Raw genomic sequence first — 26,137 nt, 5'->3', positions numbered from 1 at the left:
CCTTAGTATCCAGCAAGATTGTCGCATAAATCCTCTCGCTTTGAAGTCAGAAAGAAAAGTAAACAAGCACCCCTGGAAGACATCGCCTGACATTTGACCTTGGTCTTTGAATGCACAGCAAATGTGATGAAATAAGAACAAGATTTAAGGGCCTGTTAGCAGAAACTGAGTCTGTGGAAGGATAAAGGAAACACAGTTTAGACAACTGGAGGGACAAACTGAACCTGGAGATCCTAAAGCAAATAAAAGCAGCAAATGGAAAGCCAACATGTGTGAGTTACAAACCACAAAGATAATGATAACCAGGAAAGGGAATGCATTCTTAGGTCAACTTTATAAAAGTCCACAAGATGTCTTTAGAAAACCAAACAGACATGCCGTCTGGTAGGCTGTGACCTAAACATTAGGCTCTAAATCTTGCCCTCCTTATATGCTTGTTCAAATCCCGTAGAATTCCATGGCACCCTAAAGCAACATTGAAGGCACTTTGTAATCTTAAGTAACGTAAAATTATAGTGTCAGGGAAACTGTATTATCAGCAAATAGACGGTGAGCTCTAATATGATAAATATTCATAAAATAAGCAGGCACATCTACTTAAATGAAAAACAAGCTACACTTCTTATTTACAGTTTGTTTTACCCAGGCATGTCTCCTTCTTTAACATTTCTGATGGACCCATTACCTACCATTGTCTTGAGTCATCAGGTGTTAAATTACCTTAATAAACATACATAAATCAAAAGGCCATGAAGAGAGAAAAGCTCCATGACTGAAGGGGTGGGTTTTGTTTCAAAAGGATCAAGAAACTGTATGTAACAGCTTTCGCTTTGAGACAACAAGTGCCAATTGTCCCAGCAAATGCGGAGAAGCAAGCAGCCTCTTTCCTCCTCATTTTACAACTGTAAGCAATATATCCAAAAAAGAGACCAGCAATAACACTAGGCCTTGTTGAATCCAGAAGATGAGTCAGAGACGTGTCTCTCATTGCCCAAATCTTGTCCCAGGTGACTTTGGCTGCAATGTCTATGAGATACAGCACATTACTGTCCTGTTCCCCTGTGCTGGTGCACAATGGACTGCTAAGTACCAATGGAGGCATCCCTGCACCATAGTCCAAGGGTGTCTGAGTTGCGGGATGATTCTTTTGTGCAGGAAGGGAATTCTTCCTGCACAAAACAACCAAAAGAGGAATTTCCTTCTTTGTATGTGTGCTGCAGAATGCAGCACACATAGAACAAGGAGAAATAAAGGTATTCTCATTGTATCTCCTTTACACCTCCCATGGGGAGGTGTAAACTTCTAACACATTCCCAGATTTCCGAAATCTCATAAATCTGGGTATGTGTTAAATGCCATGGGTTTTACATAGGAACACCCACCTTAATGCCCATGGCACGCCTCCCAGTTGCAGGGTGAGCCACCACAGCGACTTGCGCTGTGTTGCCGCAATCTATTTCCGCAAGGCCATGAAAAGCCAATCCTAAATAAGAAAGATCAAGTTCTGGAAATGTAAAACAAACACATTAATACATTTATATTTATTATTCAAAATAGTTAAAGTATGCATTTTTGAAATATAGAAAATTTGATTTCTATAGGGTAATGTCACTGTTAATGAATATTCCACTTTTTCTTCGGAATGCATGTCCTGACTACTGCTGTTTTGATATCAATTTACTGGAGTGTGTTTGACATCCATGGTGTGTTTAAGGCTGCAGTCAATGACCAGCCTACAGAGGAAGAGATGAGCAAAAATATAAATACACTTGATGAAATACAGATCCCCATAAGGCTATTTTTAAAAAAGTTTTAAAATTTGGCACAGATGTTTTAAAGTCATTTTCTATCATTTGGAAAAAAGTGCCTTGTAGGGACTTGGGTTCAAATCCCCACAGTGCAACCAAGTCCCCACGCCAGGAGTGTGTTATCATATCCAAGTCCCCACAAGAATAGTAACCACACACACTCACACACACACACACCAGATAACACATTGAAAGAGGCTATGTGTTAGCTGTCTTCCTCAATCGGTTTGCTGAGTGCAGCCTAAACAAGGCTTTAGATCAATGAGCTTAAAATCCCATTTGAACATAGCTCAATGCATGTCATGGATGTTGACATATTTTTGCTATTGCATTTAGCATTTGGGATGTGACACAAATTAGTGTTCTGCTCTGTCTCAAGGCACAGAAAGAGATCACAGTTGCTGTGCTCAGAAAAAATTGTGCTGCATGATGTTGGTCTTTTCAGCATACACAATTAATGTGATGTTTTCCACTTGAACCTGTCTCATAGTTTTGGTGTTAAAGTACTGGGTATGAGTTTGCTATTAAGTAATGTATTTTCTTTGGAAAAATTGCCATTAACTATTTCCATGCTTCACAAGAGACTTTGCAAATATGAAGTCATCAACCCTAATATAGAAAAACTTCTAAATATTATGTCTGGGCTTTCGTCATAGTAGACCTTGTGATGTATACACATTGGAGATATATGAACCTCCATTACCGAACCATTTAATGTTGGTATGTTACTCTTCACACAGCAGAAACACTAATGTGCACAATATAAATGTATCAAAAATCTTGTGAAAAATGAAATGCAACTACACTTTATCTGGGCTCTTCCAATCAGAAATATCTGATTGTGAATCTCAGTTCAAAAAGCCCTTTAACATTATTTCTAGGACTGCTCCAGAAAAGTGAATTTAGTTGTAAACAGACACATAGACCACATTATATAGCGCAGCCTTAAATATATTGGAGTCCATTTCGACCGTATGTCATAAACTATAAGCGTTATATAGAGATACAAACCGTGTATAAAACCGGCCTTTAAAAAAATACAGTCATATTATGCTTCATGAACGAAGACTTTCACTTCAAAATTTATAAAAGTGAAGGTTGCCATTTCTAAATATTGGAAATTTGTTGCTGGAATTGCTAATAAATGTACTTAAAATGGAAATCTTTCCAGATCCATTGAATAGGTTTTACCTATACATACTGTAAATGAAAACTTTCCCTTTGAGAAGAAAGTATGTGTATTTTCATAGTTCAAACCGAGCTAGAGAACAAAGGAGTGCTTCAGATGCTGGGTGCCCATGAATCCTTGCCATGTGTAATGTTCTTTGAAGAGGTTACTCTTCAGCATCTTTTCTAATGGCAGGAGGGCTGGAGCAGTGCTGATGTTGTTTGGGATGTTGTTTTCAATTCTGAAAGCATAGATTCAGGAGACCAGTCCTCTGTCATTCTTTTTTTGCAGTTTTTTGCTCACCATGCCACCCAAGTTTAGACACAAAAACAACATGAATGCATTGAACGTCTGAAAGTCTATAATGCTTAGAAAAGGTAGAGGAATCAGATCATGTAGCCACTTGCCAAATCTCAGCAATAGAAGAACTTTGCAGTTCCACCACCATAGAAGACATGCTGTGAGTTATTCTACCCTAAATTGTCAATGGTAGAAGCTGACCATGAATTTCATAGGCTTTTGCAATCAGGGACCTGATCCACCTGCTCAAAGTGGCCGTAGACAGCTTCTCCACTTTCTTTCTTGGGCCCAAGGTTGCAAACAAAGACTCCACTTTCTCAAAGTATTGAACTCTTTATAAATACATGAGAAGTGCCCTCTTCACATCCGACAAGTGCAACCTATCTTCCTCCTCTGAGGCAGAAGAACAGAAAAACTCTGATAAGTTCATATCTTGTTTAAAAAAAAAAAAATACCTCCTCTAGGCATGAAAGAAGGGACCATGACTAAAGCCACACTTCCAGGAGAGATCTTGCAGAAAGGAAATTTACAGGACAAAGCCCCAAATCCCCTTTCCTCTTGGCTGATGTAATTGCTACCAGCATGATTGTTTAAAGAGTCAGTGACCGCTAGTCAACTTCTTCCAAAGACTCAAATGGAGCCTTAGTCAATGCCTGCAAAAAGAAAGTGAAATCCCTTGCCAGAACAGATCTATATGGCTTAGAACAGGCATTGGGCAAGCCCTTTACGAGTCTAGTCATTAAGCCATCTTCATCTGCGAGATTCTTCCATGGACCTTGAAATGCCCAATGTGCTCTCAGAGTAACTACTGTCAAACCCACTGTGACCCATCCTGCAAAAATTCCATAAGCATGATCAAGCTGACAGAAGTCGAAAATGGACCTCTCTACTCACATCACTGTGAAAAGGATCCGTAGTGACTATTATAGGATGTCCAAGTAGAGCATTTTCTGGAAGCCTGTAAAGTAGTTACCAGAGTTTCAGAAGCTTCCTGACCTGTCAATCCCCTCTTCTCAACATCAAAGTTGTCAATCAGAGTTTCGATAAAGACTCCATCCTCAAGCTTGGAAAGTCCAGAGACGATGGAACCAGAGGAAGTGACCATTTCTGAGACACCTGCATCGTCAGTAAAAGAGGGAACCAGCTGGCTCATGGCCATCGAGGAGCAATCAGATACACATGTGCATCCATCTTCTGCACTCACACAAGAAAAGTCATGATAGGAGGGAATGGAGGAAAGGCATACAAGAGGCCCATTGGCCACTGATATGATGGTGTGTCTATTGCCCAAACCTGAGAGTCCCTCTCCCTTGCACAGAATGTCTAAACCTAGGCATTGACACTTGAGGTAAAGAGATCCACCACCAGGAGACCCTGTGGATGAATCAAGAGAGAGAACCCTTTTGAATCTAGAGAAAAATTCCAGGAAAGGTGGAATCTTCCTGCTGAGGGAATCTCCAGCCACATTGGAGGACCCCTGAATGTGAATGGCCCATAGAGACAGAAAGGAACCTTGAGCCCAAGAGACCACCCTATGAGTTATCCTGTCCAGACCTTTGTAATGTATCCCCCCACCTCTTCATTTGATCCTTGGCTATGATATTGTCCATCCTCACTTATAAAGCTTTTCCATGTAGATAATAGCTGAAGATGAGAAGTGCTCATCTCACTGCCTCATGCTCCCTCCAATTCAAGGACCTTACTGCTTAGCCACAGGACCAGAGCCCTTGTGCCTGCAACACTTCTTTCCATGCTCCCCACTCTGACAGACTAGCATATGTGGTGTCAACCATTGGATCTGGTGGATCTAACTTCACCCCTTGTAACAGATTGTCTGAAACCAATCACAATGTCAGGTCTTCTTTCACTTGTCCGGTGAGTGCAATAGAATGTGTCTGGTCTTGTGAACTCAGATCCCAGTTAAGGAGAATTTAAGAGACCAGCTTGTCAAGATGGAAGCGAGCCCACAGAACGAGGAAAACCATGGAGGACATGTCTCCCTGAACTCTGAGCCACAAAGTCACTTTTGTCTGGTCGTGTACCACCAGGTCCAAGACGTGCCTCTGAAGTTTTCAATCTGCTTAGGTGACAAAAGAATGCTTCCTTGGAGAGTGAGGAATCATGCCCCAATAAAAATAAGATCTTGCAATGACCTCAAATTGGACTTCTCACAATTTATGAGAAAGCCAAACGTTTGAAGACCCAATAGTACCCTGTTTGTATACGGCGAAAGCAAGTCCTCTAAAGCAGCATGGATCAACTGATCATTGAGGTATGGGTAGACAAACATTCCCTCACTGGGAAGAGCACCAGAACTTTGCGGATGGCGTGAGCCCAAAAGGAATAACTCAGTGCAGATACTGATCATTCTTTAGAGCAAACTACAAATATCTTTGGTGCAACCTCTTGATTGGCACATGGAGATACACATCCTCTAGATCTATGGAGGCCAAGCAAAACCCTGGCCCTAAGAAAGTGATAATGGCATGCAGAGTCACCATCCAAAGGTGTAGAGCCCGATTCCAAACATTGACCCATTTTGCATCCAGAACCAGTCTCTATACACCCAAAACTTTCTGGAACAAGAAGAGGATTGAATATGCAGCCTCACCTCCCTCTTACGGAGGTACTCAGACAATCGCTCTATTTTTTAGCAATAGTTCCACTCCCTGTAACAAAGCTAGGTGCTTGGGACCAATCACTGAAAAATGGAGTAACTTGTTCTGAAATTAAACCATAGCAGCACTGTTCACCCCTGAGAAAGCTCTCCTCTCTACATCATGAACTGCCAGCATAATACCAGAAGGCATGTTCTCCAACCAAGATATTATAACCAACCGCCATGGATCAATCAAACTCAGTCAAGGCGTACCATAATGCCACAAGTGACTGTGGCTCTTCAAAAGAACACCTGGACATCACACCTCACACTTGGCAATGGGTCCTACTTTTTATCAATACAGAAGAAAACACAAAACCATAACTATTGCTGCACTGATAAGTGAGGCCCGCCATTACCAACAGTGCCTGGTAAGGTACAAAAAAAGACCGGAGAAGTTGTGGGGGAAGGGATTTTAGGGGATTTAATTCTACAGGATGGCATGAGATTGCTATCTAGGGGAGGCAGGAAGGCCTCAATAGCTATGGCTTCAAGCGAGGGAGGGAAGAAAGTGAAATGATCATTCTCTCATATTTAATATGTGTGCCAGAGACAATTCATTTTTATTCTTATTTTAAAACACTGACTTAGATTTTAATAATTTACATCTTCATTAGGGTATTCAGAACAGCAGAAATCTTCTCAATATGTATACTATTTCTATCTGCCCAAAACACTCCAAACGTTTGTTATAATTGGCACAAAAAATGGCACTTTAATAAAAATGCATTCAAGCCGAAGGTATGACAAAACCAAATGCAGTAACGAATGCATATCCTTGTCGTTCAAGATATATGCATTAGAAATTGGATCTCTAGCTGGCAAAAGTATGCACCATGTCCAAGTGGGGATCACAAACCTAGTCAGTGTAAGCCAATTACACAACCTAAATTAACCTGTGCTCACTGTCTGGTAACTTGGCACAGAGGATTCAGGCTCAACATATGAGGTAATATGTAAAGTATTAGTGCAACACTTAATTACAGTAACACAGGGAAAAACACCACAAAAAGACTACACACCAGTTTAGAAAAATATAGAATATTTGTCTGAGTGAAACAGAACCAAAATGAGAAAAATCCAATAAGTAAGATATGAAGTTTTGAAAAATAAGCTGCAATGTAGTACTTTAAATTCCATAGCAATCAAAAGTTATTTGAGGTTGCGCTATACCAGAATAAATCCAAAGGTCAGGCTGACCAGGATAGAGGGCAGGCTGACTACAGGCTTACACAGAGTCTGCTGAAAAAGTACCTTGAATGGACCAAGTGTCGGCGTCAAAAACTCGAAGCGTTGGTTTCAATCCACACAATTATGTAGGTGCATTGCCATCTATCCTTGCAGTCGGGTCCCACGTAGATGTCAAACTTCCTTGAGATATAGGTGATCTGTTATCATCAAGCCGCACAGCAATGTCCTCTGATCGATGCTGAATCATCATTGAACCTTACAGTTGGGTCCCTCATTGTAGTCAAATCGGCAATGTGTCGACATCGAAGGACACTTTGTCAGTTTGGAGCAGCACAAAGGCCACAACGTGTTGCTTTTTGATAGGAAACAGCTGCAGAACCCACTTTCAAGGCCCAGGACTAGATTTGGCATCTCAGGCAAGGAAGGACTCATAGTTGGCAGAGTCCAGCATCTGAAACCTAGTTGAAAGAAGTCTTTGATGGCCCTGAGACTTCAAGAACAGAGGGCAAGCCAGCAAACCCTTGGAGAACCTTGGGTTCAAGGATATAGAGGACAGGTCTAGCCCTTCTCACTCCCAGGAAAAAAGCATCAGGCAGCCAGTCCCTCCTGCAGCCCAACAGCTCTTCTCCAGGCAGAACGTTCTGGTTCCAGTGAGTTTTGATTTGGTGTGGTTTGGGGTCCAGTACTTATACCCAGTTGATCCTTTGAAGTGGGTGGGATTTCAAGGAGAGGACTTTGAAGTACACACGGTCCCTGCCCTTCTTTCCCTGGCTCCAGACACTCTATGGGGGTTATGCATCCCTTTGTGTGGGGAGAGCCACAGCCCTATTCAGGTGTTAGTGGCAGCTGCTCCCTCCCATTTAACCCAGGAAGACCCATCGGCCTGCAAATGTCACACTCCAGCTCCCTTTGTGTGTGACTGCCTAGAAGGAATGCCCACAGCCCAGCTGTTACCCACCGCAGATGTGTAATTAGAGACAGACAAAAGCACAGAATGATAAAGGTAAGAAAATGCCAACTTTCTAAAGGTAACATTTTCAGACTTACAATTCAAAACCTGACTTCACCATAAATTGTGATTTAAAATAATAACATCAAACTCCAAATTTCTATCATTTCCCAATTGGAAGTTACACTTAAAGGTTGCATCAAGGTAACCACAGTTTTAACCTATGGAACAGATAGATTTTGCATTAGTGAAAAGCATATATAACAGTTTTTCAGTACAAGGACATGTTCAAATTGTGAAATACACTGCACCCTGCCCATGGGCCTTCATGTGGGTGCATTTGCCAGGTGGAATGAGCAGTTTAAAATTGTACATATATGCCCTGCAGTGGCAAACCTGATGCATGTTTACAGAACTACTTTAGTGGGTGCATAATCAGTGCTGCAGGCCCACTAGTATCCTTCAATTTATAGGCCCTGGGCACATATAGTGCACTTTACTAGGAACATACAGGTAAATTAAATATGCCATTTGTGGATAAGCCAATATCACCATGTTTTAGAGTACAGGGCACCTGCACTTTAGCACTGTTTAACAGTGGTAAAGTGCACAGAATCCTAAAGCCAGCAAAAATGAAGTCAGAAAAACAAGAGGCAGAGGGTAGAAAGTCTGGGGAGGCCCCTGCAGAGATTACCAAGTCCAATAATATGACTGAAATGTTTCAGTCCTCTACTATCAATCTGCTGCCTATGCCAGGCCTTTATAGCTTGGCTATGTCTCCCATAGGTCTGATTATGTCCCAGTCATATAGGTCACTGCAATAGATATGGTTTCCAAGCCATCATTTTGTCTCTTCACTTGTGAAAATGTATATTGTTCAGACGTGGACAGTGTATAAGCACATATATATTTGCCTACACAGACAGAACTCTACAGCATGATGGCTCATGTAACAATACTCACAAACCATCTGAAATGTGTTGAAAATACTGAGTATATTCCTAAAGGTTGGGTTGCCCTGGCCATGTCACAGCATTCCTCAAGAAGTAGAGCTGTTTTTAGAAACTCTCAAAAAATGTCTGAATTAAACAATTGAGATGCAACAACCTAATGCGTTTATCACTCAATACAAAATTAGCAAATTACAAAAACACATAAAAAAATGATCTCACCAAACAGCCTTTTTGTGATGGATGAATATTATACTCTACCCCCAAAACAAACAAACCAACAAGAATAGGGTCAGAGAGGGAGACCCTCATCAAATAACGGGTCATTTAGCGCTGATGATAGGACTAGCGGAAATGACGATTTTGGAAGTAATTTCAGAGGTTGAATCAATAGCCATTCATATTCAAAAGACCATTAACAATATGACTAAGAAAGAAAGAGGCACCTGAACTAGTGATTAAGCTATCTGATAAATTAGAAGAAATTGTGATGAGAACAGACATGCACTATAATGAATGCTTGAGGCTTTTGTCAGACCAAACCATTTTAAAATTATTAAAGACCCCACTACAGAATTACTAACAAAAATCTAAATGTTGGTGAAAGAAGCAGAGAGTGTAGAAAGGATTATGAAACACAAATCTGACATTTTTATTATAAAGAAATCTAACACTCCCGATTTTAACACTTTAACTAGGGTCTACAAATCCCAGACACCCTCACCCCCACCAGCTGTCCTATTATATCAGTTTCTAGAACCTCTATCCAAATCCTGTGACTAGTTCCTCTGACCAACAGGGACTATCATGACTTAATATATTAAAGGCATTATGAAGCCCTCAATCTTACTCAGGATCTCACTTAGAAAAAACAGCAAAATCATTATAACAATCGATATAGAAGCATAATAAGTATTTCTCAGGAAGCGACCCCATGTTATTGAAGAGTAATTGTATTGGAATGACAGGCATTACATTAATTACATTAAGTTGTCCTTGATTGTGGAAGCTAAAAACAAAAGCTATGTTTGAAGAATTTGAATTTGAACAACAAATATAGCATTAAATCCAAGGAACCTTGATGGACAATGCATTTGCCCCAAGCTTAGCCTGGTTATATTTATGCTATTGTGAATACAAACATATTTATCCAGGAAAGAATCCCTACAAAACCAAGCTTAAATTATGGCATCACTTTATAGATGAGGTTTTCATCACTTTGACTCAAGATAAAGAAATGGCCTTGGAATTCATCCAGAGGCTGAATAGACAGGAACAGTTCTTTCTATTTGAGCATATTCAGTCATTCTAAGCTGATCTATTTGGGTTAGGGAATCATCCTGAAGGATGCTGTCTCATGACAGAAGTCGACAATAAACCTACTGACAGAAATGGCATCTCAGAATTGATAGCTATCAACCTGAGAACTAAGAGAGAGTAGCATACAGCCAAATTGCAAGATAACAAAGAAACTGCACTGCAATAAAAAAGACAAAGATTTATGTTCAAAACTAATCCCAACAATTTCTCTAGAGAATTGTCAGGAGGGCAAATAACAGAGAGAGGATACAACAATCACAAGCCTCTCTTAGAGAATTTAACCACCCAAAGAGAGGTTAATCTGTATATCTACACGTTTCACTTGTTCTAACACAAAGAAAAAAAACACTGAAAATCATTGGAAAATGTTAAACACAGGGAAAGTTAACTGGCAAGCTACCCCACACATTCACAAAAGCAGATCAGGAGGTCATGCCTTCTCATACATTGCTCCTAAAGACTGGTACGATCAACAACAACACATCTAAACCTCATCATCCCTTCGTGAACTGCACAAGAGGCTGAAGACCTAACTCTTTAAGTAAGCCCTCTCAAAGCTAGCCTCACACACCTGCTACAGCACCAAGATACCCCCACGGGTGAAAGCGTGCTATCAAATTAAGGTAACATAACATAACAGCAAAAGGCAGGTCTACTTATTATTATTAGGCATTATTTTGGCATTTCATGCCAGAAAAGCAGTTAAAATAAATACTTTCAGCATGATTAAAATTATAAAAACATACCATAAAACCAGTACAATTTCGTCCCTATATGAGAGCAGAAGCATCACAACATATATATTGATGTAAGTACAAATGAAGGCAAAACCCCCAACAATACACATTAAGAAGGTTAAAAACTGCTGTATACCTAGAATTGTTTGCAAAAAGCTGCTGTGTATTTGGTTACAAGGATATAATAGCTGATACCTGCACATCAAACCACAAAAATAAGCAATTGCTTTGTAACTACTGGCTCTTGCATCTCAGCTAAGTAACCACTAATAATTCATCTAGCTGTGAATACTAGCACAAGGCTGTAGGTGAGCCATCGGACAATTTAAGACTAATCGAGGGAGCCAGTTGGCAAGCTTGATGTAGTCATTCTGGATCTCATTAACCTATATCCAACCCAAAAACTTGCCAATAGAACATGCAAATAGTGGTTGGAGGACAGATCTTAAAATTCTTAGCACAGTGGTGCTACCTCTAGTCCCCAACAGATACAGAGAGGTTTGATCCATTAAAAAGAGGGCACACATAATCAGGGCAGGCAAACAAGATATGGGCAACAGTTTCTGGAAAATAATTGCACACAGGATACCAGGTACTTGCATCTGAAGCCCATTTATTGGTGAAAGTTTTCAGTGGTAACACGCCAACACTGAACTGAAAGTAAAGCTTCCTGTCTAGTGGCACAAGAATGATATCCCAGTGAGGTTCCATGAAACTGTAGCATTTAAAATCTAGGAACCTTCTTGTCAATGATAAGCTTTCCACCACTTAAATCTCACATTACCAATAATGTTTCAAGTTTCTGGAGATGGAATAGATTTAAGGGGTGGACTTTCCCAGAACTCCCTTATGCCTATGTCTGCTAACAGCTTTTTGAATTGTTGTAACCACTTGATTTTATTAGATCTGTCTGCATCTATAACATCCCTGATGACCATGATATAATGGGCTAGTTCTGTAGTGGACTATAAAATTCTCCGGAATAATAGTGGGTACAATCTGGCTTTACTATCTAGTGCTTTTCTACCCAGGTCAAACATCATGCGTGGGGTGCTAGGGGGAAGACGAGTCACACTTCTCAGAAACGTATTCTCTTGAAGAATTAGACATGAAGTATTTCAAACTCCCACAGTTCTCAGCCATATAAAGCTGAGCCCAAACCTTTGACATCACAAACCTGTAAAACTAGGCCAATAGATTTAGTAAAGGAACAACTATGATCCTTCACTGGACCCTCCGAAATCTGCCCATGTTTAAGGAACATAGCCTCCCCTTGGAACATAGTCGAAGATAGAGTGACTCCAAGATAATTAAACTCATCTGCCCTCTCGAGTGGCTCATCCCTCAACATTAATCTGCCCTTATATGTCCTATGTTGCTTAAATAATATGAAAGTTGCCTTTTCATCATTGATCTCAAAACCTTGCGCTCTGCAAAACTCCTTAAAGTGGTGCAGAGCACTCGCAAACTACCCCATGTTTTGGAGATCAGCAGAGTGTCATCCACAAACAACAATGTAGGAATTTTGGTACCGGCAAAGTAGGGCATCAGTAGGAAAACTAGAAAGAAAGTTAACAATATCATTAATTAATTAACAAGAAGAACAAAGTAGGGTCCAATACACATCCTTGGTGAACAACTCTATTGATGAAGGCTGACTAATAAGTTCTCCCTGCCTACCCCAACTGTCCTGAGCGAAATTGTCTTGGTGCAGGCAAATTACCAGAGACTGCAAATCTAAAGGCAAGCCCATTTGTTGAAGGACTAACTATAGCTTCTTACAGGGAACTAAATCAAAAGCTGATTTAAGGTCAACAAAGGTGACATACATGCTGTCCCTGCTGATTTCCACCACCCTCCAGTATAAAAGCAGAAGACCTCATCAATAGTACTAATTTTCTTGGAGAAACCTGCTTGAAGGGATGAAAGGATAGTATTGTGGGTTATGCATTCCTGAATTTTAGCCAAAAGAAGGCAGGCAGAGATTTTCTGGGCAGAGCCAATTGAACTGATTGGCTGATAGTTCCTAGGTAAACATCAATCATTTTTTTTGTATATGTGGATTACTTTGGCACCCTTCCATGACAGACTCTGGAATAGGAGCACCGCTGGATACTGCATTTGCCAACATTAATAATACTTGGATCAGTTTGCTTTATTGTGTAAGAATATGATGGCAGGAATACTGTCTGGTCCTGGTGCTCTTGCTTTGGTGACTGCATCTAGGGCATCAGCACTGTCTGCTGATTTGAAAAAAAAACAGACAAAGCAGCGGGACAGAATACCATCAAATCATTTTGGTAATTCCTTGCAGTATCAGTGGGAAAGCCCACACAGTATAAGTGTGAAAGGTGATCAACCCAAGTGGCGTGGGCTACATAATTTTGGGGTGTTAGGCTTGACCCTCTCATGCCCATTTAACTAGGGACCAAAATCTCACTGAATCCTTGGTGGAGCAAGCAGCTTTAAAATCTTGATCTCCCCTCATCCCGTTCTCTTTTAGCCCAAGCCTGAGTGGATTTATAAAGTTTCCTTGCTGATTGAACCTCTACAGTTTCCTTACCATTTATTGCCCTAAACAACAGGGCACGCATTCGTCTGCACTTACTATTGAACCAGCTTTTAATTATAAGGAGATATAACAGATGATACAGGGATAGGAAAATAAAATAACTTATCCTGACTATCAATAATTAGCCCTTGGTCCCCAGCACAGCACAGCCAGTTAATCATTTGTGCTACAAAAGAAATTAGGCCCTCACTGATGGTGGGCAAAATGTCAGGAAAGTCAACAACCTGAGATCAAGTGACACGCCACATGTCATTTGAATATTGTACATCCCTGGTAAAGGCCTGGGAAAGAGGATTGGCCACCAACTTGCAAAGCCAAGAGGGTAGACCCAGCCAAGCTTCCTCCGGGCTCTGAAGGGCCTGCCCTTGGGAAAGGCTTTGCCTGGGTGTGTCCCATGCAGCGGGACAGCAGTGGGCTTTAGAAGCATCAGTCAAATGTTGATCAGGAGTGGGACCAGCATGACAACAATCCTACAGGTGAGCGGAACAGCAGTGCTCTTTAGTAGCGCCAGTCAAAGGAAGGTTGCTCAGGTGTGGGACCGGCATGGGATTCTAGGATCCATTGTCCTCCACGGTGGCAGTGATCTGCAGCGGCAGCTCCTCCTGGGACAAGTAGGCTGGTACTAAGTGCAATGGTGAAAATCCCCAGTAATCAAGGGCAGCAGGCTCCTCATCAATTACCCCAGCAACAGTGGCAACGATGCTCCTGTACGCATTGTATATACTGTGTCCCTGTAATGACTGAGTAATGACTGCATTTGCACCATGCACTTAGTTGATTTGGACGATAAAATTAAGGGTAACTAGGACAACTATACTGAATGAAGATCCAGGTCCTGAATAAAGTTGTAAAACTTGTATGAGGCTTGAAACATATGATGGAAAAATTCAGGCCTAGAAAATTGAGAACCATTGGCTATCCTCTATGGGTCTGAAAGTTTTTATTTTTAATAAAACCATTGATATCCAGAAAACGACAACTCTGTATGCCTTGTAGGTAATTTAATATTTCTTTCTTGACGATTCCAACATTATTTGTGTGCAGAAAATAGGAAACAAAATCTCAAAAAGAGCACAGAAGATGCCTGAACCCATACGTCTTACCAGTAATGGAGTCCATCTGAGGAGCAGCCCAATGATGATGAATGCCATCTAGATTGGTGTGTGAGGGTTTGCATCCTTTTGAAACAACATACTGAGAGTAGCTATTTTTCTGCCAACATCTATAGTACCTTTTAGGACTAGGGGGCCACGTGAACGAAACTTCGAAATAGCGACTTCGTAATTGCAATTCCCTGCGAATCACAATTAGGAAATTGCTATTTCAAATGTACGAAACTCTCTTCCTTTTCATTTGTGATTCCCAGTGTGTCGCCAATAGACCTACCTCATGAATATTAATGAGATAGGTCTCACTTTGTGACCATTAGGCATTGCAAAAATCACAGGGATGGTAGCCTGGTGGGGTCAGCACACCATGTCTGTGATTGTTTTTAAACAAAGCAATGTTTTTTTTTTTTTACTGCAGGCTGTTTTCCTTTAAGGAAAATGGGAGGCATTTAAGAAAGAAAATGAAAAGTTTTCTTTTCATTTTTAAGAGTAGGCATTGGTTTGTGGGACCTCTGCCTGCTCTTAAAAGTGTTTTTACAACCCTTCACAAAGGGAAAGAGGTTATTGAATCTCAATTTGCCCTTGGTACACACACAAATGTCTTTTAGCGGCCACAATTACCCCTGTTCTGCGAATTGGACCATTTGCGACCTCTAAAACGTTTTGTACACATGGCCCTTGGTTCCATGTCTCTGCTGTCTTCTGCATTTGAAGTATTATTTAAGGAGGGCACAGTTGGGACTGCTGATACCGCTCTTTTTCCCCTCCTTTTCTAGATGACTGTAAGCCACTGTCACACTGTTTCTCGCCCATGATATTGATCTGTGGTATTTGAAGAGTACATAATAGCTTCAGCAACCTGAAACTGCATTTAAATCCCGCATCACAACTTTACCAAATTGCAAGGTCTACAGCAAATCACCTTGTCGTCATTACTAGCAGTGCCACCATGTGACTGATTTTTCAGTGTGTGTTTTATATATTAACATTTATAAAGAATGAACAGCCGTCTAAGGAGCATGAGGCACAAGAGCATGGACAAGAAGGAAGCCAATAGGATTGATCATTGATTGGTTTGCACTTCTAGTATGTGCATCAAATATTTGCATTATACATTTGAATAAATAAGTGAAAGGACAGTAAGGTTTTTTTTTTGTTATCTCATGGATGGTAAAATATCACCTTTTACCAGCAGGGTAACAGGAACAGATAAGCAGGTGTTAAGGCTAGATTTGGTCATGGAATATTCACCTCTATATTTAGATGCCAATAATTTAAGAGGCTTACCCAAATTCATACTTTAATGCTTGAATTAATCCCAGCTACTGCCAATTATGATATGCACATGGCTGTGTCCAGACTGAGGTGGCATGGGGTGCAAAATAACAATGAATTGGGATGCAGTCCACAGTGGCTGAGCTTAATTCAACCTTTCCAACCATAATTTTGTTTGTGTACTTCAGTGTGCCCCCCTGAGTAGGACAGGTGGGTCCCGTGCACACTGTGGCACAGAAATTAAGTAGTACTTGGCTCCTGAGCCCTAATAAAGACTGAACTGTTCCAGGGTTGCTTGTGTTTTGGTTCAGGGAGGACCTATTCTGGTTGTTCAGGCTGGACATTGCCATTGGTTCAGGCTCAAGACTGATTTACATACAGCTGGGTCCAAAATGAACTGGCAAGGGATGTAAAATAATGATAGATTGGGATGCAGTCGGAGTAAATGCCAGTGACTGAGATTAATTAAAACATTCCATCCATCAGTTTTTGTGTACCTCAGTGTGTTGGCCTAAGTGTGACAGGTATGCCCTGAGGTGGGTCCTATGCACACTGTGCCACTGCGGCCAAGTTATCCTTGGCTGATGAGTCTTAAAAAGGGCTAAATTAGCCCTGCATTGCTTGTGTTCCAGTTTAGGGAGGACCTGGTCTATTTCCATTGGATCAAGACTGATTCACAAATCGTTGGGTCCAAACTGAGGTGGCATGGAGTGCAAAATTATGATGGGCTGGGATGCAGCCCTAGTAACTACCAGTTGCTGAGATTAACGAAGGAGTTCAAAACATCCCTTTTTAACCCATGTTCAGTTGCAAAATAAAAACAATAACGTGTTCACAGTATTCCTCCAATCCTAGATCCGTGATGTGAAAGCAAATGCAAATACAAACATATGACAATAAGTCAGAAGTGCTATTATTATTGACATTATTGATCACACAGGAGAACACTGAATACTTCTATGAACTTTCAGCATGAGGAAAATTGTGTGCATTTTTGGCTGTCAGTTTTCACCTGCTTCACTTCTTCCTCTAACAGTCATATTTCTGACCATTTAAAGTATTCTTGTTTCCAAGCCCTGATAACGTGACCATTCAATTTCCTCATTGCGCCTGTAATACAGATAATTGTCATGAGCACCTGATTGCCCCTTTGTCTCAGAATTTTATGATTAGGTTTTTATAGGCCCATAAATGTTTTACATTTTCTCTCTGTTCCTACATGATGTGAGATCTTGGTCATGGCTTTTAGTGCATCGGCCGTTTACGGTCTTCTGTGACTAAGTCAAAGTAATTGCCTACTTTATTGCTGCTGACAAAATACGGTGAAATTTCACTCCACATTTCTGTCTGGCATATATTCAAATGTGCACAAGGTAACATATTTTATTGTCAATCTGTGTGAAGGATCCCTGGTTCACCCTGCATAGCATAAGGCAGGCACACTCTGAGACTTCCAGCCAATCATACTATTCAGATCCACAGATTTGTATCTGTTAATAACAAAACGAACAATAAAATAAATGCATCCTAATCTGTTCTGGTTAGAAATATGTGTAAAAGACAAATTAACAGTAAAAATAAACAAACAACACATTGCCTTACACAACTAGGGCCTGTTTCGAGTATAGTTCAACTCCCATACTCCAGACTGGCGTTATAACACTCAGGTACTTTTGCAATAGCACAATCTGAAACTTCCTATGGGAACTAACATGGAAAATACAAATTTTAGTCCAGTTAAAATAATTTAGCCTTACATTAAACATGAAACTTAAATTAATGAAATTAAGGTAGCTGAATCTATTTACTCAGTAATTTTGAGCAGGTCCTCATTTACAAGGTCTTTGGGCCACTGTTGCATCATTATTTCTTTTGACACAACGGTGGCGCAAACAGTGCTCTACACTGCTCCACATTTACAAACTAATGAATTGGGCCCAAAGCATCAGTTTGTAAAGCCTTGTCTCACATTATACCTGTGCCAGGTATAATGTATGCAAGGTAGGCATTCCCAAAGGAAAAGCCATGCAGAACTGACCCAGTGAAATTTTTAATATTTCACTGCATCATTCTGCGACTTCACTGCATCAGACTTTTACCGCCTGCACAGAGCAGGAGTAAAACTGACACTGGGCTTTTCTCAATCGTTGTCCTCCTCGCATTGCAGGAGTAGCGTCATGTTTTTGACACTAGTCCAGCAATGTGTGAATTTAGAGCCACAGATGCTTTAGAATTTCTGATGCATCTGTGAAAATATGCACCATGGAGCTCTGTATTGTAAATGCATCCCATTCACGCCACAAACTTTCGGAAATTTCATTCCATCTTCCACAAAGATACTTCTGCTAAATGCAGTTACAGAAAGATATATCACCACAACTACCTAAAAAAGGCTGAAAAAGCTAATGTAATGTGGATTAACACATGCCATTAGAGATTTGTATTTCATATTGCGTTTTTGCTTCTTTAACTCAGGTAAAGCAACATGCTTGAATCTAAGTTCATCATTAGAGTTTCTTCTTTTAAATTGATAAAAACACATTTTTAACTTTTAGCCACTCATTGTAGATGATTGAGGGTTCATCTAATCTCCTGGAGAACTTTTTTTTGCAAAGTATTTTATTTTAAAATTCTTATCCAAATATAAACTTTTTCCATTTCACGAGAAATAGGTTTGGCAGATAGCAATTTGGTGATAATAACATATGTAAGTATTTTGGAGCTTGTATAGTGCACTAAACCTCAAGGTATCAAATTGCTTGTGGAGGACCCAAAGGAAATAAAAAAAGGCATGGTTTATGAAAGATGCAGATTAAAGATCCATGTTTTCAGCTCTTTTCTAAAGACCGCAAAGGTCTCTATGTCTGCAATGTGGAGCGGCACGGTGTTCCAGAGCTTTGCAGCCCCCACCAAAAGGACCCTGCCTTCCCATCTGGCTTTACAAAATCGAGAAACAGATTCCAATTTATGAGAGGAGGACCTTAGTGGTCTGTCTGAGACATACCAATGGAACATGGAGATAAGGTGTTCCTACTCTTTTGGTAGAGGGCCAGAGGACCATACATAATGCCTTGAAGGCAATTCTTTTTCTGAGAATAAGCGAGTGAAGAGCCCATAGACCTTCCCTGACCAATACATGCCTGAGAATGTGCAGAATGAGACAGGCAGCTGCATTCTCAATTACCTGCAACTAGTTGAGGCAAGACATGTTGATATTTAAGTAGAGGAAGTTACAGTAATCTACAGGAGAGGTGATGAGCGCAATGATAACCACCTGGCGTAACTCCACAGGAATATAATCGAAGATCCTCCTCAGGATTCTGATGATGTGGAAGCAAGTTCTAGTTAAGTTTGTGCTCACACACCCTCATTGACAAACTAATGATTATAATTAGTTTAACATTTAAGTGGGCTTCATTCAGTCTGACAGATGCCCTGTTGAGCAGGTTGGACTGTCTATGCCACACCCATGGGATAGACTTAATGACGGGGGGACATTTACTAACATTTTGCATGGTAAATGTGCCACTTGTGTGGTGCAGCCACCATGCAAAACATTACTTCAGATAAAAATGGCCATGCAAATTAGATTGAAGTGACTTTGTGTCTGATTTTTCCCAAAAAGCAATACAAGGCAGCACATAGTGCTGACTTCCATTACTTTGCATTAGGGAGGCAATCCCTGTGTCTAGTATAAGCCTTCGCACCCATTCACCCCCGGATTGTGGCACATCCCCAGGCATGCAAAGACTTGTAAACTTTGGAATGTACCAAAATGCTATGATTCAATGAGCCAGGCATAATAAGAAGAAATATCTTTATTTCTCCGCGTTACTTTCCCTTTCTGCAGCACACATAGAAAGAGGAATATGCCTTTCAAGATTGTGTTGTGTGCAGGAAGGTATCACCTCATGCACAAAAACAATCTTCCTTTAATGCAGGCACACTTGCCCCATGGTCCCTGTATTGCACTAAGCACCCACAAATGTGCCAGCTCAGGGAAAGAGATGATGAGTACAATATCTTAGTAGATATTGCGCTTTTCATCTCACTCCCATTCACACAGTGCAACAACTTGCTTTGGTTCACCTCCTTTTGTGAATTGTAAGTAAATATCCATCAACGTCTGCTGAAAGTCCAGATGTCATCCTCAGCCAAAAACATCCTGATAGTCACGGACAGACATTTGGTCTATAACTCTGCAGCATTCCAAGACACTACTTTTAAAGTTTAATAGTTCAATTTTGGTGTGTGCTTTTGCTGAAGAACTCAGTCAGAGAAAAAGAAAAAAGAAAAACATTTGCTTTGATCTTGCAGATATATTATTGAAGATACATTTTACAATAAAGGAAGCCAAAGTGTCTCCTTTACCTGTGATCTCGATGCTCTTCATATCAATCTGAAATGTCTGCAAAAGGTCACTTTTATTTGCTTCAATGCCTAAAACCATTGCATTCTTTATATTTGCAATTGGAATCAACTGCACAAAGAAAAGGTTGAATATGACGGTAACACTTCCGTTCCTGTAAAGAAGAAATACAAAATATCTCAGTAAAGGCTAAAAAAACAGCCTGTCAGGTGAAGAAGACATTATACAGCCATTGAAGTTGGAAACTTCTCAAACAGTGCGCAATGCCACAAAACAACTGGAAGGGTTTTTTAGGAAAAATAGTTTTGACTTTCTTGGCGTTTACTTTAGCAATATTTAGTAGGAATCTAGAATTTTCTGAAGCTAATTCTTTCACAAAGTTATGACCTCGAACCAGACTGAGCTAAATCCATCAAGTGAGCACTGACATTTTCATGCGCGTTCTCTCCAACCTGACCCTCCATTGCCTTTCCTGCTCTTTTACAGATCTGCAAGGAATTTCCACAGTATTGATATAGGTGCAGAGCTGTAAAATCTATACAACATTGTAGCTGCAGCACAAACAACACTACTCTGTATTTCATGCAGCTCCTATGTGCAATATCAATAGCATACTTTTTGCCTTGCATAGCCTATATACGACCCTTGCTTTTTATTTATAAATATATTTAATGTAAAAAAAGTCGCAATCTATAAACAATGACAACAATATATGTTGAGTAGACAAAAGGAAACCAATTAATTAATAATCTTCAATCAAGCGATCATTTTATTTATTGAAATGAAACCTGCACTTATTACCATTGTGTGCTTCTGTGTGCCTGGCATGTGTTTAGAAAAAATCACATAGAATGCATCTTATTCCGTGTTTGAATCCTTTCCGTCATAGTTGTAGGAATAACTCCAGCTGCTGTTTAATACATGCCCTATAATTTATTTAGTCATCTGTTTATTAAATTATCGTTTTTATAAGGCAGTTGTTTTTAGACAAAACAATCTCCACCCTGCACAGAAATTAGAGAAAATAGAAAATTATTCAATCATGTCTAAAGTTTAAAATGAAGAGTAAACACTGTCATCCTTAGTTTATTAACCTTCGAAATAACTATGGGAAGAAGTGGTCATTTTGCTGCAAAGTCCATGACTCAAAATAGTTAGTGACTGAAACAGATAGGAAGTCCAAAAATTGCAGTGCGTCCTGTAAATAATACCAACTCAGAGCTTCACAGAAATATTGTTTTTTTCACGGATAGCCACAGTTTGTGGCTTTCTCTGATATATGTCTTTGCCTCTCAGCATTCCACCCCCATCCATTCATGCCTTTATATCTGTGCCATTCTACTGCACTGGCACAGCCAATGGACCGTGGCATTGAAAGACTGAGTTATTGGCTTTGCCAATGCTTGTTGCCACTGGCATGTGAACGCATGCATCAAGACACACTGCATTCATAGTCACCAATACAGTGAAGGTTTTTTTTAATTAAAGAAACCCAGACAGACACTGATGTAAATGAATGCATTGTTAGGCGCAGGTTCATGAAGAATGCGTTGGGATGCATGCATACAGGTTCGACCTGATTCGTGCATTTGCATTTTTCATGACACATGAGGCCATATTAAAGTTCCAGTATAAATGGTGCTGGCCATGTTACAATGGTAATCTCAAATGTTAACTAAAAGTAAAAAAGCGCACTCCAACATGAAAAATGAAGCTACTGGTGTGACAGAATTTTGCGGCTCCTGGGGCCTCAATAATAAGTAGATAAATAGATAAATAAATAAATACAAGTAACACCCCAACTGGGATAATGATTGGGCTGAGGAGCATTGTGGGCGGGGGATAAGAATGAAAATAAAGCATACTAGTGCAGCGATGAGATAAAAAGTGAGAGAGCAAGGAAACAAAGGCACTCCGATGGAGTGATCAATAGAACATAATAAATAGTCCACTCAAGTATGGGATGGATGCAACTCATCAAGTTAAAACACTCTGCCAATGAATTGCTTCAGGGTGGGAAAAATGCAAGGGAAGAAGGCTGTTGAATCAGAAGACAGCTCAGTGTGCAAACCATCTATTCACAAACAATGGTCTGACCCAAAGCTTACTCTTAGTATGTAACCTATAATAGAAATTGCTCTTGTCAACACCCAGCACACACAACATTTTGGAGACTAACACAGTCTCATGGTGCAACGTCTCAAAACATCTGGTATAGTTTTAGCAAAGCAATGGAGTGAGTCCAGACTGAACAAAATGCAGGACAGAAAATCTGTAATTTACGTGCAGCGTCCTTGAACTTTAAGTTTAAGGTCACACGTCCCATTTTAAAGGCATAATAAATATCAAAGATATATCAGAAGTTCTGACCAGTTCCATTTTGAGAAAATATTTAGCTGAGGATGACATTTACTATCCTCTTTCACTTCGCCTTCCACATTTCACTGTCTTCTTCACATCCAGTATCAGATGTCTCCTGGAAGCTAAAATGTCCAAGAGCACTAAAATCCAAACCAGTGACTGTTACAAAAGTACGCCTGCACACATGTGCTGCATCTTCCACAGATCTCACTCAGTACAAAGCCTTGGCTGCCCCAGAGCCTCGAATTTCGTTTAATACTCATTGCCTTTGCTAATGTTCCTGTATCCAGCCTGCCATGGTGACCCTCCAGGTATGCTGGTCCAACACAATCCATTCTCTGTCTACCACATCTAAGCAACTGAAGTAAAACACTGCAAGTACCTCAGAACTCAACACTACTGCCAGTAAATAGCTGACAAGCGCTCTAAAGCAGTTCATTGGCAGCATTAGCATTACATGCTCTGCCTGAATAAAGTATATTCTATACTGAACACTTCACAATTCCCCAAGATAATGTACACTTGGAGGGTGGCTGAACATATTTGCAGGGCCTTTAGCTGAGATCCCATCAAAAATCACCAGGGACTTTCCATAGACAGAAGTCAAACTCTGCTTAGGTCATCATAATTTCAAACGCTAGTAGTTTGAGCATAGACTTCAATTCACCAAAACGCCAGAAGTAGCAGAAGTGGCATCACACACCCTTTGCCCTTAATGTATTCACAGGTAGTAATATCATATGACCTTTGACCCATACATTTTCACGTTAACTATGTCACATGACCCTTACATCACCTAAGATCCATAATAACTGCATGACTATTACAACACCACAACATGTCTATCTTAGATATCACATAGATTAGGGTGCTGACATGATCTTTGAACGGTCTGGGGTGTAATATGACACACGTTAGTCAAACCTCTTCTAAGAGGGCTGCAGTAGGGCCTGCTCCAGAGAACATGTTTTAAATCACATAGTGTATTTTGAAGCACAACGTTCACATACATTTGTTAAAAAGCCATAGACTCTGAAGGGCCACTCCTTAACTATAGAAGGACTTTCCTTCTCATTCATTCTCACTTACTCACACTCAGCCTCACTCACTCTAACTCGTGCACACTCACTGACAATCTATCTCACACATTATCACTTACCATCTGTCATTGCACATTCACAAATACACATGCTGTCTGCTGTCTTTCACATATGTATACCCTCAACAACAAGCACTCACACAACATCCACTTAAAGGTATTTTGTTATTTACATACTTCAGAAGCTAGGTGAGAGAAAGCACCCAGGCAATGAATATCCTTGCTTCAAGCAGTTATTCTTAAGATATGGACTCATGACGATTCCCTGGTAAACTTACATTAGATGCTTGCTGAAACCCAGCACCAAGAGTCCCCTTCTACAAAAACTATATCTGAAGAATCCAGTTGGGACTGCAGGTGGTCCCCCTTGCACTGTGTCCCAGGACTGGGAACCAAACACTGTGGCCAGTTGGCCTTGTGAATTGAATCTCAAGATTTTGAACCAAGAAATGTGCCCTCCAAGTACGTTATTTGATAGTGACAGTAATCTAGCTTGAGTTTAGGGGTTCCTTGTTGATATAACTGAAAAAGCTTCACATAAGTGTTTTTAGTACTTTAGTTCTCCAAACTAAGGTCCTCATTACGACGTTTGTGGTTTTTGGGCAAGACTGGCATGCAAAATGCCGCCACCATACCGCCAGTGGTGGTGGTACAGCAACTGCCATATTATAAGTCACAAAGAACAAACCTCACAAAAACATCCACACTGCCAGGCCATCCGACGGTGAAATGCTGACTGATTAACCATTCAGACTTCCCTATCACAGGGCATTTTTCAGCACATCGGCACATGCACCGCGGTAAGCCAATGGCAGTCCGCACCGCGGCTGTACAGAAACACATAGCCAATAGCAGCCAACACCCCATTGGACAGTTCGAATACCCCACACCTGAAACACATACACACACCATGCACACCTTTTCACAGCACTATAAAACACCCCCCGAACACACACACAATCCTGTGTGATTACCACAACCAGCCAGAGTGACACAAGCCATGAAGCATAACCCATACACAACAAACAACTGCACATTGCACATTTTGGACACACCACTACCACAAACCACCGGCGCCCACATCCAAACACCCCCACACCACCAAACCCCCGCACTGCACCCTACCCGCACAGCAAATGCCTCTAACATTTCAACCAAGAAGCACCCACGGTTGACTGACAATGAGTTGCATCTCATGGTGGACAAGATCATCAGAGTTGAGCCACAACTGGTGGGAGTCAAGGTCCAGCAACCATCATTGGCCAGGAAAACTGAGTTTTGGCAGAGGATCGTTGACAGGGTCAGTTCAGGCTGCACCTATCCATGCACAAGGAAGGATATCAGGAAGAGGTGGAATTACCTTTGGGGGAAAATCTGTTCCATGGCATCCAGGAACAGGATCGCCCTGAACAAGACTAGCGGTGGGCCCCCACCTCCACCCCTGACTTAACATCCTGGGAAGAGAAGGTCTTCGACATCATGCATCCAGAGGGACTCCCTGGAATTGATGGAAGGCTCGAAACTGGTAAGGCAGCAATACCCCCCCAAGGCTACACCCACTCTTAACCCCCATGCTTACCCACCACCCAACAATTGCCTATCCACCCCATCCAACACTACTGCAACCCCCATTCACCCCACACCTCTCCCCTGCATGCCACACCACCCCTCTCCTACCATACCCACACTCTCCCCCCAATGTACGGTTAACATTAATAATGTGAAGAACCACAACTCTGATAATGCATCCCACCCTACATAGCTAAAATGTACTGTACCACTTCACAGTGGGGCCCCTGCACGGACAACCAAATCCCAGCCCACACCTCCTGTTTGCTACGACTTCCTCCCAACACATGGCAATGATAGCAATGCTAACCATCATCCACAACACACCATGGCACATAGAAACCATGGCACAGTCCCCATAACCAAATCAATGTCTGCAGTGCTGCAGCTGTCATTGCCATCACTGGGACGCAAATGAAGCCACAGTATGCACCGCACCATGAAAATGACAACTACACATTCACATACAAACTCTCCTTCTTTCCATCCACAGGTAACCCTGCCACTGCCACCCAGCAGAGGATGCCAGGGACAGACAGACGTCCTCGTGAAGACCCCAGTGGATGTCTGGATGGGAAGAGTTTCTTGGGCCATCTGGGGCAACTGGTCAGTCCACACCCAGCAGCCCCACCCTGGACACACCTGATTTCCCATCCCATGTGGCTACAACACCTCAGCCAGCCCCTCCTCCCCAAACCTGG

General features: G+C 41.1%; 1 protein-coding gene across 1 annotated transcript in view; it reads right to left on the bottom strand.

The window, feature by feature from the left end:
- Positions 1-26,137, bottom strand: part of TMPRSS15 (transmembrane serine protease 15) — a 1,384,111-nt gene that overhangs the window by 1,215,746 nt on the left and 142,228 nt on the right. The window contains exon 4 of the mRNA XM_069204099.1: positions 20,410-20,561. Coding sequence (XP_069060200.1) covers positions 20,410-20,561 — 152 coding nt within the window. The remainder of the gene's footprint in view (positions 1-20,409; positions 20,562-26,137) is intronic.

Source organism: Pleurodeles waltl, chromosome 8 (assembly GCF_031143425.1).
Source record: "Pleurodeles waltl isolate 20211129_DDA chromosome 8, aPleWal1.hap1.20221129, whole genome shotgun sequence".
In the NCBI taxonomy this organism is placed as follows: Eukaryota; Metazoa; Chordata; class Amphibia; order Caudata; family Salamandridae; genus Pleurodeles; species Pleurodeles waltl.
This window is presented reverse-complemented; position numbering and strand designations above follow the sequence as displayed.